The 12,613-nt window shown below is 49.4% G+C and overlaps 1 protein-coding gene across 7 annotated transcripts in view; it reads left to right on the top strand.

Annotated features, from left to right (window-relative positions):
• Window positions 1–12,613, top strand: part of Eri3 (ERI1 exoribonuclease family member 3) — a 132,688-nt gene that overhangs the window by 96,186 nt on the left and 23,889 nt on the right. For 5 of the 7 annotated variants that reach the window (XM_036180051.1, XM_036180054.1, XM_036180048.1 and 2 more), the window contains one exon: window positions 9,246–9,345. The exons of the other annotated variants lie outside the window; for them this stretch is intronic. In XM_036180051.1, the coding sequence (XP_036035944.1) occupies window positions 9,246–9,345 (100 nt within the window). The remainder of the gene's footprint in view (window positions 1–9,245; window positions 9,346–12,613) is intronic. 7 annotated transcript variants of the gene reach the window in all.

Below are 12,613 nucleotides of genomic sequence, written 5' to 3' on the forward strand. Positions count from 1 at the left end.
ATCTGGCCCTAATCTGGAGGTAACTAAGATGGGGGTGGGGAGAACTACATTGAGCCTACTGCCTTAACTGGATTTCCATACCTCCTGTTGTTAATTATAGAGATGTAATAATGTGATTAGTGCACGATTAAAAAAAATCCCTGATATGATTACCATGGATTTAATATCACATGATATATCATTATATCGTTATACAGTGACAGATGTAATTGAAATACACTTATTGGAGCCGGGGGTGGTGTTTCATTCAATCCCCAGCACCCCAGGGAGGAACGGGCTGGCTCAAAAGCAGCAGTGAGAGAGAAATTGTAAGGAAAACAAAGAACCCCTAGTGTAGCTCTTACTCCAGACAGGTGGCTCCTACTGACCTATTTGCCTTAGACAGTGACAGTGTGCAGGCAGCTCTGCACGGCTAGACTCCTCTGCAGGGCCCAGGCAGCATAGCTCAGGAGCCTCTTACCTTGTTTCCTTCCCATAAACCTTGGTGTCCCCAAGTCCCCTCTGACTCAGCAAGTACTCTACCTGAAAGTACTTAGGACCCTAATGGTATCAAACTGAGCTGGCCACTGTCTTTCCATCCTTGGACCTCCAGTACCAAGTGCTGTGGACTATAGAGCTTGGGTACAACTCCTGCTTTTACTGTGGCAGTGGCCTAGCACATGAGAGGCAGCTGTTGTGGTGTGGGCAGTGTAAGGTCAAGTACGTGGAGAAGCTAATTATTCTACTTACATTCCGTTGATGGGCAGAGGTGGATGCAGCTGCAAGGCCCCTGACGTGTGTTGGTAGTCAGAGAGCACAGTGCACCAACAGAGCTTCCAGCTAGGCTTGGGGAGGTTGAGTTCCTGTTACCTGACTCAAAAGCCCATCCTATTGCCGCTGTAGGCTCACTGGCCGAGATTCTGCTGGGCCCAGTGGATGGAATGGGACCCCCATAGCTGAAGAGCTCAGGGAAGGAGAAGGGAGGCAGGAGTTGCTTCACACAGCTCTGAGAATGGCTGAAGGATTGCCGCGCTGCTGGGTAAGAAGAAAGACGGTTCTTGAAGGACAGAGACTGTATCCTTCTCCTCCTCTCCCTCCTCTTCTCCTGGTAGAGCATCACGAGATAACAGTCTAGCCATTGCTCATAGGAGTCTCCAGTGGATTTGCAGCAGACTGGTAAAGACCTCTACTGTCACAGGGACTGTTCAGACTGTAGGTGGATTTCGAGTCAGATGAGTCAGGAAAGACCAAAGGGGGGCACTTTTGAGTCAAGTTGAAATTTAAAAAAAAAGGAGGAGGAGGAGGAGGAGGAGGAGGAGGAGGAGGAGGAGGAGGAGGAAGAAGAAGAAGAAGAAGAAGAAGAAGAAGAAGAAGAAGAAGAAGAAGAAGAAGAAGAAGAAGCAGCAGCAGCAGCAAAAGCAGAGGGCATCTTAGGCTAGTGCTTACCCTTGCTTGAGTAAGCATGAGACATGCACCAACAATCACAGGACTTGGTAACAGTAAAGAAGAAAATGGGATCCAGTCTGACTCTTAATTTTTGGCTTAGCAGACCAGTTTGGTGATAGAGGTGGCATACACTGGGTTCTAAGAACCCAGGAGAAGGAGCAGCTTAGATAGATGTTGAGCTATATTCTAAACATACAAGTGCATGTGTGAAGCCCACATGGAAAGGCTAGCTAAGTAATGTGTGTTTGGCATTTAGGTAGCAATAAGAAATACAAATGTGGAAGGTAGACAGGTTAAAGACAAAGGAGTTGAAATCACCAAAGGAGGGTGATAGCGACTAGGAAAAGCTAGGAAAGGAGAACAGAATGTGTCATGTATTTGGTGACCAGATGCAAAGGACCAGATGTGGGAATGTGAGGACCGTGGCAGAGCTGGGGAAACTGAGAGAGTCAATGTCAAGGAAGCACAGGGAAAGGGCTCCAAAGATGGAGTAGGCTGTGGAGTGCTGCAGCCAGCGAGAAGCCCGCAGCTGTGCAAACAAGGACAGCAAGGTGAAGGTTGTTGACCTTAGCAGGAGCAGTGACATGACCACAGTGGGGTGCTGGGAGTGAGGGGACAGTTTTGAGAAGTTTTGTTAACAGGTGGGCTCTAGATGGATGGGGAATAAATGGGAGCTTTTAAAAAGGGTAGTTTTTCAGGAGCTTGGGATCATTTCAACACCTTATATGCTAACTCAGTCCTCACAGCAGCTCTATGGATTTGAAGTTGTTGTCCTCCAGAGGAAAGTGGGACTCAGAGAGGTTCTGTGAATATGGTAGAGGTTTAAGCAAATGCTTCAATGCAAAGGGGAAGGAGCTAATTAACAATTAGGTAAGAGTTTTCTTTTTTTTTTATTGAAAAAAAAATTATATCATTGGCAGTTTTGTACATGTATGTATGTATGTTGGCCATATTTCCTCGATATGTCTCTCATCCCCACCCCACTCCCTCTGGGCCCCTTCTTCTTTCCAGTAGCCCCCTCCTACTCTCCTGTTATTTGAAGCTGCAGATTTAGAAAGAATGGAGCAAGAAGCTGAGGAGGTGGGAAGGGTTGGCGAGTAAAGCCCAAGCATAGGACTGGCTGTGGGCAAGAAGTGCTGTGTCTCTATTAGATCTGGAGGCGAAGGGGCAGGTGGGCAAGAGCCTGCCTCTTTAAATGCAGAGCATATAATTCTGCCTGTGACTTCATTATTTTTGTGAAAATAGGAAAGACGGTTTGGGTGCTATGGAGTGTGTGCTAAGATGGCAATCTTGGATCCATGGTGACCACTTCCTACATAGAAGAGTGACTTCTGTAAATACTAAGCTCAAGAGCAATGTGGCAAATACTGTTGTTGGGCATTTTCAGGAAAGGTGTGTAAGACACGTGGTTAGGGGAGTTGGGGACTAGGATTGGGTAGTTGAAATACTAGAGTCGAGGTTCTAGGCCTACTAGAAAAGGGAGTGAGGGCCAGAAGGAATGGACAGCCTGCAGGTGGAGTGGAGGCAAAAGCAGAGGGGGAGAGAGGGATGACAGACACTCTCTGCGGTCCGGGGAGTCCGTCAAGATGAGGGTCCAGAAGGGAAGCAGTTCAGAGGACGGCTGTGGGGAAAGATGGAAGGAGGCAGAAGTAGCTCTTTATAGAAGGTCATTAATGAGAACCAGGAGTCAATAAATTGAGAGGCAAATTTTCTATACTGTAGTATTATTCTGTAGATATTGAAGTTAGCCAAAGTGGTGATCATTTGGAATAAAGCCTCACAGGGAGAGAAATAGTCTAGAAGCTATAGGAAAGAAAAATTTGAAGATACCTGCAGAGTATATCCAGAAAAGAGTAGGTACTGGACTTTCAATTATTACTCTACTTCTAATCATCCCAAAATTTAATGATCCTAACAACAAATTCTGGAAAGTTCAGTTATGAAAGCATGGGCTCTCATGTGGCTATGATCTAGCTCTGATCTGGCACACTGTGTGTCTGGAGCAGCTGGGGGCCGGCTGGCACCTCCCTTTTTTATCCAGTCCCGTGGCTTCTCTGTGTGGCATCTCTGAGTTGTTTTAAACTTCCTCACTGTTTGGCTGTCCTAGGACAGTCTCAGTACTTGGTGTGGCTGTCTTGGGACGGTCTCAGTACTTGCTAGCAGTTCAGGGCTTGGACAAGTATTCTAGCACCTGGGGCGGAATCTGCCTACACATTTCTGTAGTAGCTTTGCAGTAACAGCATTTGAGCACTACAGTAGAAATAGTTACAAAAACCATCCTGTTTCCAAGGAACGGGAGGAGACATAAACTTTTGATGATGGGATGGGAGATAACATGACTGTCTTTGGTAAACATAATTTTCCACAGTTGGTATTAGGCTGAACCTGTAAAAGATGAGAGTAGTAGTAGTCTTAAAGGTGGTGCACGTTCTGGGTGATGACACCACAAGTACCTGGAGGTGGTGATGAAAGTGAGTGTGTCTGGGTGGCCACAGGTACACACAGAGAAAGTGTTGTCTCTTTTTGTAGTGTAGATAACTATGGTTCAGAAAAGTGTAGTAAGTCACTCAGGGTTAATGTGTTAACTTGCAGACCCAGGAGTTGAGTGCAGATTTGAGCTCAGAATGCCCTTCCTTTCTGTGAGACATGGGCTGCTGGGTATGGCTAAGCACACATGGCACATACCCAGTCTGTGTTTTGCGTGTGGCCTGGATACTCAGCTCACTGGCTGAGTGCTGGTTAAGGCCAGCAGTGTATCACAGTGGTAGAATACCCAACTAGCATGCATGTTTCCTGTTTCAGTGGCTCCAGTTTCCATCTCTTATGCCTCAAGTAAAGAAGACATGTTGATATTTAGGTAGTGTTTGCATCTGTCCAACTTCCATACTAAAGAACGGCACCTTCACCTTCCTCTCTGGTAGGCATTAAGACAGTGACAGGCTGGATTTGGTCTCTAGTCTTGGGAAAGAGCTCACCAGTCTTGGCTCTGCAGGGTGACAAGTCATCCAGAAGGATCCAAGGGCTGCTCTTCTCCTTGTCAGCAGAGAGCCGATATGTTGGTCCATGGTGTTCTGGAAGTTACTGTGTAGTCTCTACTTTTGTCTGCAGTCTGAGCTAGGGTCTAGCCTTTTACTCAACCCCTTGCTGCCCTGTCCACCCGCTGTCGGGTAGTGTATGTGTGAGCAGGGACACCAGAGCAGCTGTTGATGCCTCTTCTCTCCTCTTTGAAGGATCTGATGCTGCTGTCGTTGAGGGCTACTTCATCTATTAAACCCAATACACTTGTCGCAGCTGCTAAGCCCCCGTAAGCCGACGGGCGCCGTGTTTGTGATGGGACTGACAGTGCATGGAGGAGGCTGATTATACACGATTCCATTTCGCGGGCCCAGCAATGTAATTTCACAGGGCGATCAGCGTTTGCATGTAATAGCAGGCTGTGCTGAGGTGTCAGAATATTAAAGGCGCTAATGGCAAAGCTCCCTGTTACACAGGGGGCCACCCGCCGCGCCTACAGCAGGGGCTGTGCAGCAGGCCCGTCGCAGATGGCTGGCCACTAAGCTAATGGGGCAGCAGCCAAGGCGGGCAGAGCCACAAGAGGGGAAAGCCAGCCGGGAGCAGCTCGGCACCTGCTTCCCTGCGCATGGAAATTACAGTGGCCCAGGGGAAGGGAAGTGTGCGTGCCTGCCTGACAGGGTAGGGTGGGTTGGTTCAGTGGGTACAGCATCTTTCAATCCAGCTCCACCTGTCCTCCTGGCTCAGCATTGAGTGGCTGTCAGGGACAGAACTTAGAAGTCATCTTCCTCTCCTTAGTAGTCATCCTCCCACCTGCCCCCCCCCTCTGGCTGGGGACTCCAAGAGTTAGGTGCTAACTGCACATCTAGACAGGTGGGCCTTTGATGCCTCTGAGGTGCTATGGGGAAGCATCGACCATTGGGAAACAGCCCATGTACAAGGTCTTGAAGAGAGCTCTTAAAACAGATTCCTGAGCCGGGCGGTGGTGGTGGTGGCGCATGCCTGTAATCCCAGCACTCGGGAGGCAGAGGCAGGTGGATCTCTGTGAGTTTGAGACCAGCCTGGTCTACAAAGTGAGTTCCAGGAAAGGCGCAAAAGCTACACAGAGAAACCCTGTATCCAAAAACCAAAAAAAAAAAAAAAAAAAGAAAAAAGAAAAAAGAAAAGAAAAACAGATTCTTGTCCCACACTGATCAAGATTAGGAAGCCTCTAGGCCCTTGCTCCTTCCCCACAGGTTGAAGGAAGGGAGCAAGAAGAGGAAGCCTCTCCCTTCTCCTTCCATTCTCTTTTGTCTTGGCTGCATCTTCTGCCTGGATTTAAGGGCTCCCTATTGGCTATACTCAGGCCTTCCAGTAACACTCCTCCAGGAGGCTTTCCTAGCCTCCTCCAGCCTCACACAGGACTCAGCCTCTTGCTCTGATTGATTGCCAAGTGGCAGCCTTGACCTTCCAACCAGAATCCTCACAAAAAGACTCCTGGAAGAGCTCTGCTAAGGATGTTTACAGATGCAGTCTCTTGAGGAGGATAGCAGGATGGGCAGTCACTGGAGGGAGGGGCCGAGGCACACGAGCACCTACATAGTCAGCCACTCCCTGATACATATTGCCTGGGATGGGAGGCTTCCAGATGGCATACCAAGGTATGCAGATGTGAAGCCCAGAGTACCCGGTGATGGGAACACAAGTTGCACTGCTCTAAGAGCCTCTTGTGTCTCTGTGTTGCCTGTGACTGTGAGTGCTAGCTGTGCCTGATAAGTTCCAAAATGATAGAGGTGTTTTTTTGTTTTGTTTTGTTTTGTTTGTTTGTTTGTTTGTTTGTTTTGTGTGTGTGTGTGTGTGTGTGTGTGTGTGTTTTGCGGGGGTGGGGTGGGGTGAGTGTTGAGATGCTGTGCCTAGACTGCTTCTCTGAGACTGGTAGCCATGTCAGAAGGTTAAGCTCTGGGGGAGATGAGCCAGTGTTCTCAGCAGGGGCAGCAGGAGGAATCCCAGGCTGAAGGAGAGCAGTTTTAATTAACCGTTTTTAATATCATTTTGGACTTTGGCTGGTATGTGAAGGCCCCGCTGGAAGCAGCATTTGTAAAAATTAAATCCCTCTTATTAGGAGCTTGGCAGACCCATGTGCACATGCCACCCCCTCCTCCTGGCCCATACCCCCTGAGGAAGTGCTGGATGAGGCTGTGTCTCAGCAACATTGGTTAGCATGCCTTATCTAGGACTGTGAAACGGTGCAGCATGACACCACAGCCACAGTGGAGACGCCAATCCATCTCACCCTTGCTCTGACAAGCTACACTGCCCTTCCTGAAAGGCATCCGTCAGGCGGGACCAGGCTGCACCTTGCCTGCTACTTCTCTCCCGCCTGGGGCTCCAGCTTGCCCTGGTCCAGCCTGGCCCTCCATCCCCCTTCTACCCATCCTAGCCTGGAAAGATCTTGGGGAGTCATAATTACAGTAATAATCTAATCATGGTGACGTATGGGGCAAGCATCTAATGTTATCTGAAGTGGTCTTCCCGCTTAGCTGAGATAAGGCTCCGGATGACGTGCAGATAACGTTAAGATGCCCTGTCCCCGAGCCACAAGCAGAGTTGAGGGGCTGCCACAGCCCTGCCGCCCGCCGCTTTAAGCCGGGAAGCGGCAGCACCTGCTAATGCAAGTGTTTAATATTTGATGGGCTGGGATAAAGCAGGATCACCTTCGAATTGAATTGAGTGTCAGCCGAGAATCTATTACTGAAATTCGGGTGTGATTTGACAGCAAAGTAGACGATGTTATTCTTCACTAGTTACTGCAATCTTCTCCCCGACATCACTTAAATATTTTTTTCTTTGCTTGAGTAAACACACATTATCCTTCTTTTTTCCCCCTTCCTTCCCTTTTTCCTTTTTCAAGGGGGGGAAAAACCATCCAGCTTGCCTTCTCCAGGCTGATAGAGTAGATTGTTATTTCTTTATTTGTCCTATTAAATGGAATTTCTGATCGTTTAATCCGGCCTTTGTAAGTGATTTTAAAGTACTTGAAAGGCAGCCGCCACTGCTCTCTGGCCCACTGCGCTCCAGCCTCAGCTGGCCATGCTCAGCAGTTCCCCCAGCTGTGCCCACCTACTAACTCTGTCCCATGTCTGCCTGCATCCTTTTGCTGTGTGCATCCCATCATGCCCTTCCTGGCTCTGCCAGCATGCTGTCTCCCAAACCCATCTTCAAGTTCCACACTCAACCTCCAATTGGTGGCTGTAGTGGTGACCTGGGAGAAGGTAGAGAAGGGTTGGCTGGAGTTGAGCTTTGGCTGCTCCCTCTGTGGTCAAGGAAAATGGCTTTGGAAGTGCTGAGCTTTAAATTGCATTGGCTCCTAGTCTTCTAGTGCCTATGGGCTGGGTTCCTGAAGCTGGAAAGGAGAGAAACTGGCCCTCTGCCTGCCTAGCTCCTGGGCTCTGGCACGGATATATACTGTCAGATACACCCCCAACACACACACACACACACACACACACACACACACACACACACACCACCCCTCCCCCCCCTTGCTTCTGGCCCTGGGCTGGGTCTTCTCCTCAGGGAGCTGCTGTGCACAGAAGTAGGTGGGCACTACAGTGCTTATCTAAGCATGGCCAGCATGTTTTGGTTTTCTCACTTGATCCAGATCACCCAGGTTTCATCCCTTTTGCCACTGTCCCACATGCTGTCACCTTCCTGCCATTAGAAGAAGGCCAGCTCAGTGCTTAGCAACTTCTGAAGTGAAGGGACAGGGATAGTTAAATGTTTAATTTGATTTCAGGCCCACTGGCAGAAGCCCAGGACTTTTTTGGCAAACTAAGAAGGAAGAAATCCCCCTCGGCCACATTGTAGAGGTCTAACCCACACAGCTCACAAGTCACTTTCTTCTGGGCCTCAGTTTCCTCATCAGTGACATTAGGCCTGTCGTGCCAGTGAGGAAAGATGCTGCTTTATGCCAGTGAGGAAGGCAGATCCTGTCCTGCCATGTGTTCCCCAAAGATGGAAGTTGCTAGAGGCCAGATGGTACGATAGAGGCTGAAGGGAGCAGTGGAGGAGTGCTGGGGCCCTGAACAGATCGATGCCCCCAGCACTTCCTTCCCCAACCCCAGGAAAACAATTAAGTACAGATCAATGGGTGGCCGCTTTGAATATGCATAAGTGAGCACTTGACCTTCAACAGAACACACACACACACACACACACACACACACACACACACACACACACCACCCTGTACCTCCCTCACTGATGCTCGAGTTGACCTGGTGACCTTACTCCCCTTTCATTGAGCTCTAACACAGCACTCACAACCTTCCACAGCCTTGCCTGTGCAGAATCAAAAGCCACTTGACCATAAGCATGTTACTGGCCAGTTCCTGTTTCATTTTTCCTGTTTGTGGAAGAAATTCGGAAATACTAATTTCTTGCGTCCTGTCTGAGAAGAGTCTTTGTGACCAGTCATACCAAGGGAGGGAGCCCACCACAGCTGTGGTGTTCCAGGATGGGAATCTGTGGAGGAGTGCGTGGTGAAGGGGTGCTCTGATGAGGGGAGGACCCTAACAAACCAGACTTCTAGAGAGGAGCCCTGCAAGGGCTCCCAGGAAGGACGGCAGATGCTGAATGGGACGGCCCAGGAGAAGGACAGCTTTGGAGAAGGAAGGGGTTTATGGTGGGGGGGAATGTGGTGAGGGGCTCTAGTGAGGTGGTATTACAAGTACCTGAAGGGAAGAAGTGGGGGCTGGGGGAGACTTGGTGAGTGGGGTTTGCTCAGTGGCCAGGACCTCTGTTAACAACTCTTGCCTCCTGTCTTCCAGGCTTACAGCTTCGCCATGGGCTGCTGGCCCAAGAATGGACTACTAGACATGAACAAGGGCCTCAGCCTGCAACACATAGGCCGGCCCCACAGCGGCATTGGTCAGTCCCTCCACAAATCTCCCTGACAGCTCTGTCAGTCCCCTGCCTGCATGCCTCAGTCCCCTGGCAAACAGAGGGTTTCCTGTCTCATTCAGTATCCAACCCTATGGAAGATTCTCACCATTGGCTGGAGGGAGGAGGGTAGGGAGGGCAAATTGAGGATATTATGGATTGGGGCAGTTGGAAAGCACCTCTCAAAACATTTCAGAGGAGACTGGAATGTAGGCTTTGGGTGAGTCACAGGTGGCCTTAGATTCAAAGTACTGTCCCTTGTCCCATTGCCTGCATCCTTAGTGGGCAGTGTCTTCAGGGATATGGGCATATGTCAGCTTACCCCCCCACCTCACCCCCTGTGGAGCTGGAGGAGGCTGTTTAATATTGTTTCAAGTCTGTGGCCACTAAACTGGACGATCAATGGGAGTTAAGGAGATGAATTATTTAAACCTCACCAGCTTTTAATTAGTCTAGGTCCTTCTGACCGATGACTTCGTCCACAGGGTATTGACTCCCCTGCAGGAGCAGCAGCCTCCACTGAGGAGTACATGGGTTGGGAGGGGCCACTTGGGGTAACAGGTTGGGTAACACTCAGGGATTTCTGCTTGGGAGGAACTGGAGTGGCTGCAATTCCACATAGTTGGTGGCTCTGTGAGCTTCGCTACATCAGTGTGAATATGTGTCTGTGTATGACATCTTGCCTGTATATCTGTGTGTCTGAGTATAAAGTGTTCATTCCTTGTACATGTCTCTTAGAAGGTGTCTGCCTAACAATACATCCAATGTTTATTTGAGGGCATGTGTCTGATTATGGAAACAGCTACCCATGTGTGTGTATCTGTAGAAGAAAGTCTCTTCCTGTGTCTCTTATTGTGTGTGTGTGTGTGTGTGTGTGTGTGTGTGTGTGTGTGTGTGTGTGTGAAGATGCTTCCAAGGAACACAGATGACCAGCTCTAGGCATTGTTCTAGGGGATGGAGCCAGGATGATGCTGGGTGGCATTGTGACCTTATTAGAACTTGATTACTTTTGACAAGGTGTCATTTGTAGGGCTAGAGACATCATCAGAATGGTAGAAGGTCCCAGCCACTTGCTACAAATTAGTCCCTCTACCTATTTCACATCTATCACTGCCCATGGGTGCTGAGCATGCTGAGAAGGGACAGAGCCTGGAATGCATTCTTGCCTGTTGTAGTAGAAACATCTGGATTGCCACCAGGGAAGTTTCCCTGTTCTCAGTTGCCAAGGTAGCGTCTACTTCATCTACATTGTAGTGATTCCTGGGATGCCCTCTGTCAGCCCTAGGGACTAGGGGGGGAAGGAAGCCTGGGGCTCTGGGGCACCCTGCCATAACTGCTGTTCTTTCTGTGATAAATCTTGAGGGATCAGCAGGAAATTTACTAGATAAAAAACTTGAGTTGGGATCCTTGAAGGATAAATACATTTTCTAGGTAGAAAAACAAAGAAGTAGTATTTAGGTAGGGAAAATGTGTGTACAAAGAAAGCCTGAAGACCTGAAAGCATATTAAGAAGATAAGTTTAGACATCTGCAAGTAGTTTCCTAAGACTGGAATAGAAAGTTTAGTTAAGTAAACAGCTAGAAGCAGAGCCTTGAGTGCTTGGTTAAAAGGTGATTCTTCCCTCTCTGAAGATAAGGTCTAGAGGGGAAGTTGGAAAGAATGCTATGACCAGAGCTCTAATTCAGGATTAGTGCAGCAGTTGGTGTTGCACTCTTAGTAGTTGCTCAATAAAATCTTGCGGCTGATGGATGAAAAGTTGACAAGTAAATGAATCAGTGGAAGAGTGATGGGCAAGGGAGAGGCTAAGTTCGAGATAGGACCATTAGAAGGCTTGCGTTCGTTCAAGAGGGCTAGCAGCAGTGGAGTCTGGTGGCTGAGTGGGTGGAACAACAGAACTGTGGGAAGGCGTCCTCCACAGCCTTGAGCTAAATGTCCTGCTTCTGTATGTCTGAACTAGGGTAGATCTGTAAGGAGAACAACTCCCTCTCGCCACTTTTTGTTGCCTCTTGAGGCTCAGTGATCCCTCCCTTGTCTCTTCTCCTAGGTTAGGACTCCTGAGGTGGCCTTCCTTTAAAGAACCTTTTTTCTTCTCTCTGGCCCAGGGGGCAGCTCATGGCTCTGAGTAACAATGAAGCCAGAAATAGTTCTAGCTTTACTGTGCAGAACTCTGAGACCTCAGCTGAGGGCCAGTGCTGCCAGCCTCCTGGGGCAGTTGGAGGGGCCAGTTAGCAGCCCAGGGAAAGGCCTATGTAAGGCCCATCTCAAGGTAGATGCTCAGGAAGCTCCCTCTCCGTGGCTTTGCCAATGTCAGAGGCTGCCAGGGCACTGGCCCTTCTTGGCACTTGGTCTCAGCAGTCTGAATGAGGAGGGCAGCCCTGCCAGCTCCTGGCTAGCTCTGAGGTGTGGGTGAGGGTGTTTGGAAGGGAGGGTGGATAGAGGGCATTAATTGGGCTGGGAGAGGCAGGGAGGGGAGGTGTGGGTTTTGAGCAGTGAGGTTAATGGCCCTCGCACCAAAGAGACAGCTTTAATGAGCTTCAGCTGGCGGTGCCCCGAGTTACTGTGCGTGCTAAAAGGGTCGCACTGTAAGAGTTTGATGTGGACTGCTTCCCAGCCCTGGGGTCAGGGGTCAGCTCCTGTCACTGGCCACTCAGGCTGGTCCTCAGTGACATGGTGCTAATTAACTGTGTGAGGAGCTGCCGGGCTGGAGTAGGGAATGGTATGTATATTGTTGGGTGGGGGTGCGGCAGCATTGGGTGATGCTGGAAACAAGAATTGTGCAGATCCCACCACTTAGCCATCTCCAGGCTCTGATTGGTTCTTCCACAGTGCCATGGTGATATGACATTGACGATGGGGAGTTGCTCAGAGTACAAGGAGGCAGGCTTGCTGGAGGGGTGGTGTTATAGGAAGAGGACAGGGGGAGAGGATGGATGAGAGGAAGGCCAGTGAAGTTGTGTATCCTGAGGTGTTTGAGGGGAAGGACGTGGTCTGACTTGAACTTCGAGAGTGCTCTGCTGGTTTGTGTGGGAAGGACTGATGGAGAGTCTGCAAGGCAGGGAGGCCAAAAGAAAGACACGAAAAGGTCATTGAAGGCCAGGGCAGCGCTGAGAATGGGGGCAAGCACCAGGGGAAACTTCGTTTTAGCCATTAACTGCTTACCTTGCATTTACTTGTGTCAAGAATTGTGACAGGGCTACAGGTGAATTAGTATAAATTCAGGCTTGGTTCCTGGTACCCACAGAACTTCAGGTAGACT

This window comes from Onychomys torridus, chromosome 2 (genome assembly GCF_903995425.1).
Source record: "Onychomys torridus chromosome 2, mOncTor1.1, whole genome shotgun sequence".
Taxonomy (NCBI): Eukaryota; Metazoa; Chordata; class Mammalia; order Rodentia; family Cricetidae; genus Onychomys; species Onychomys torridus.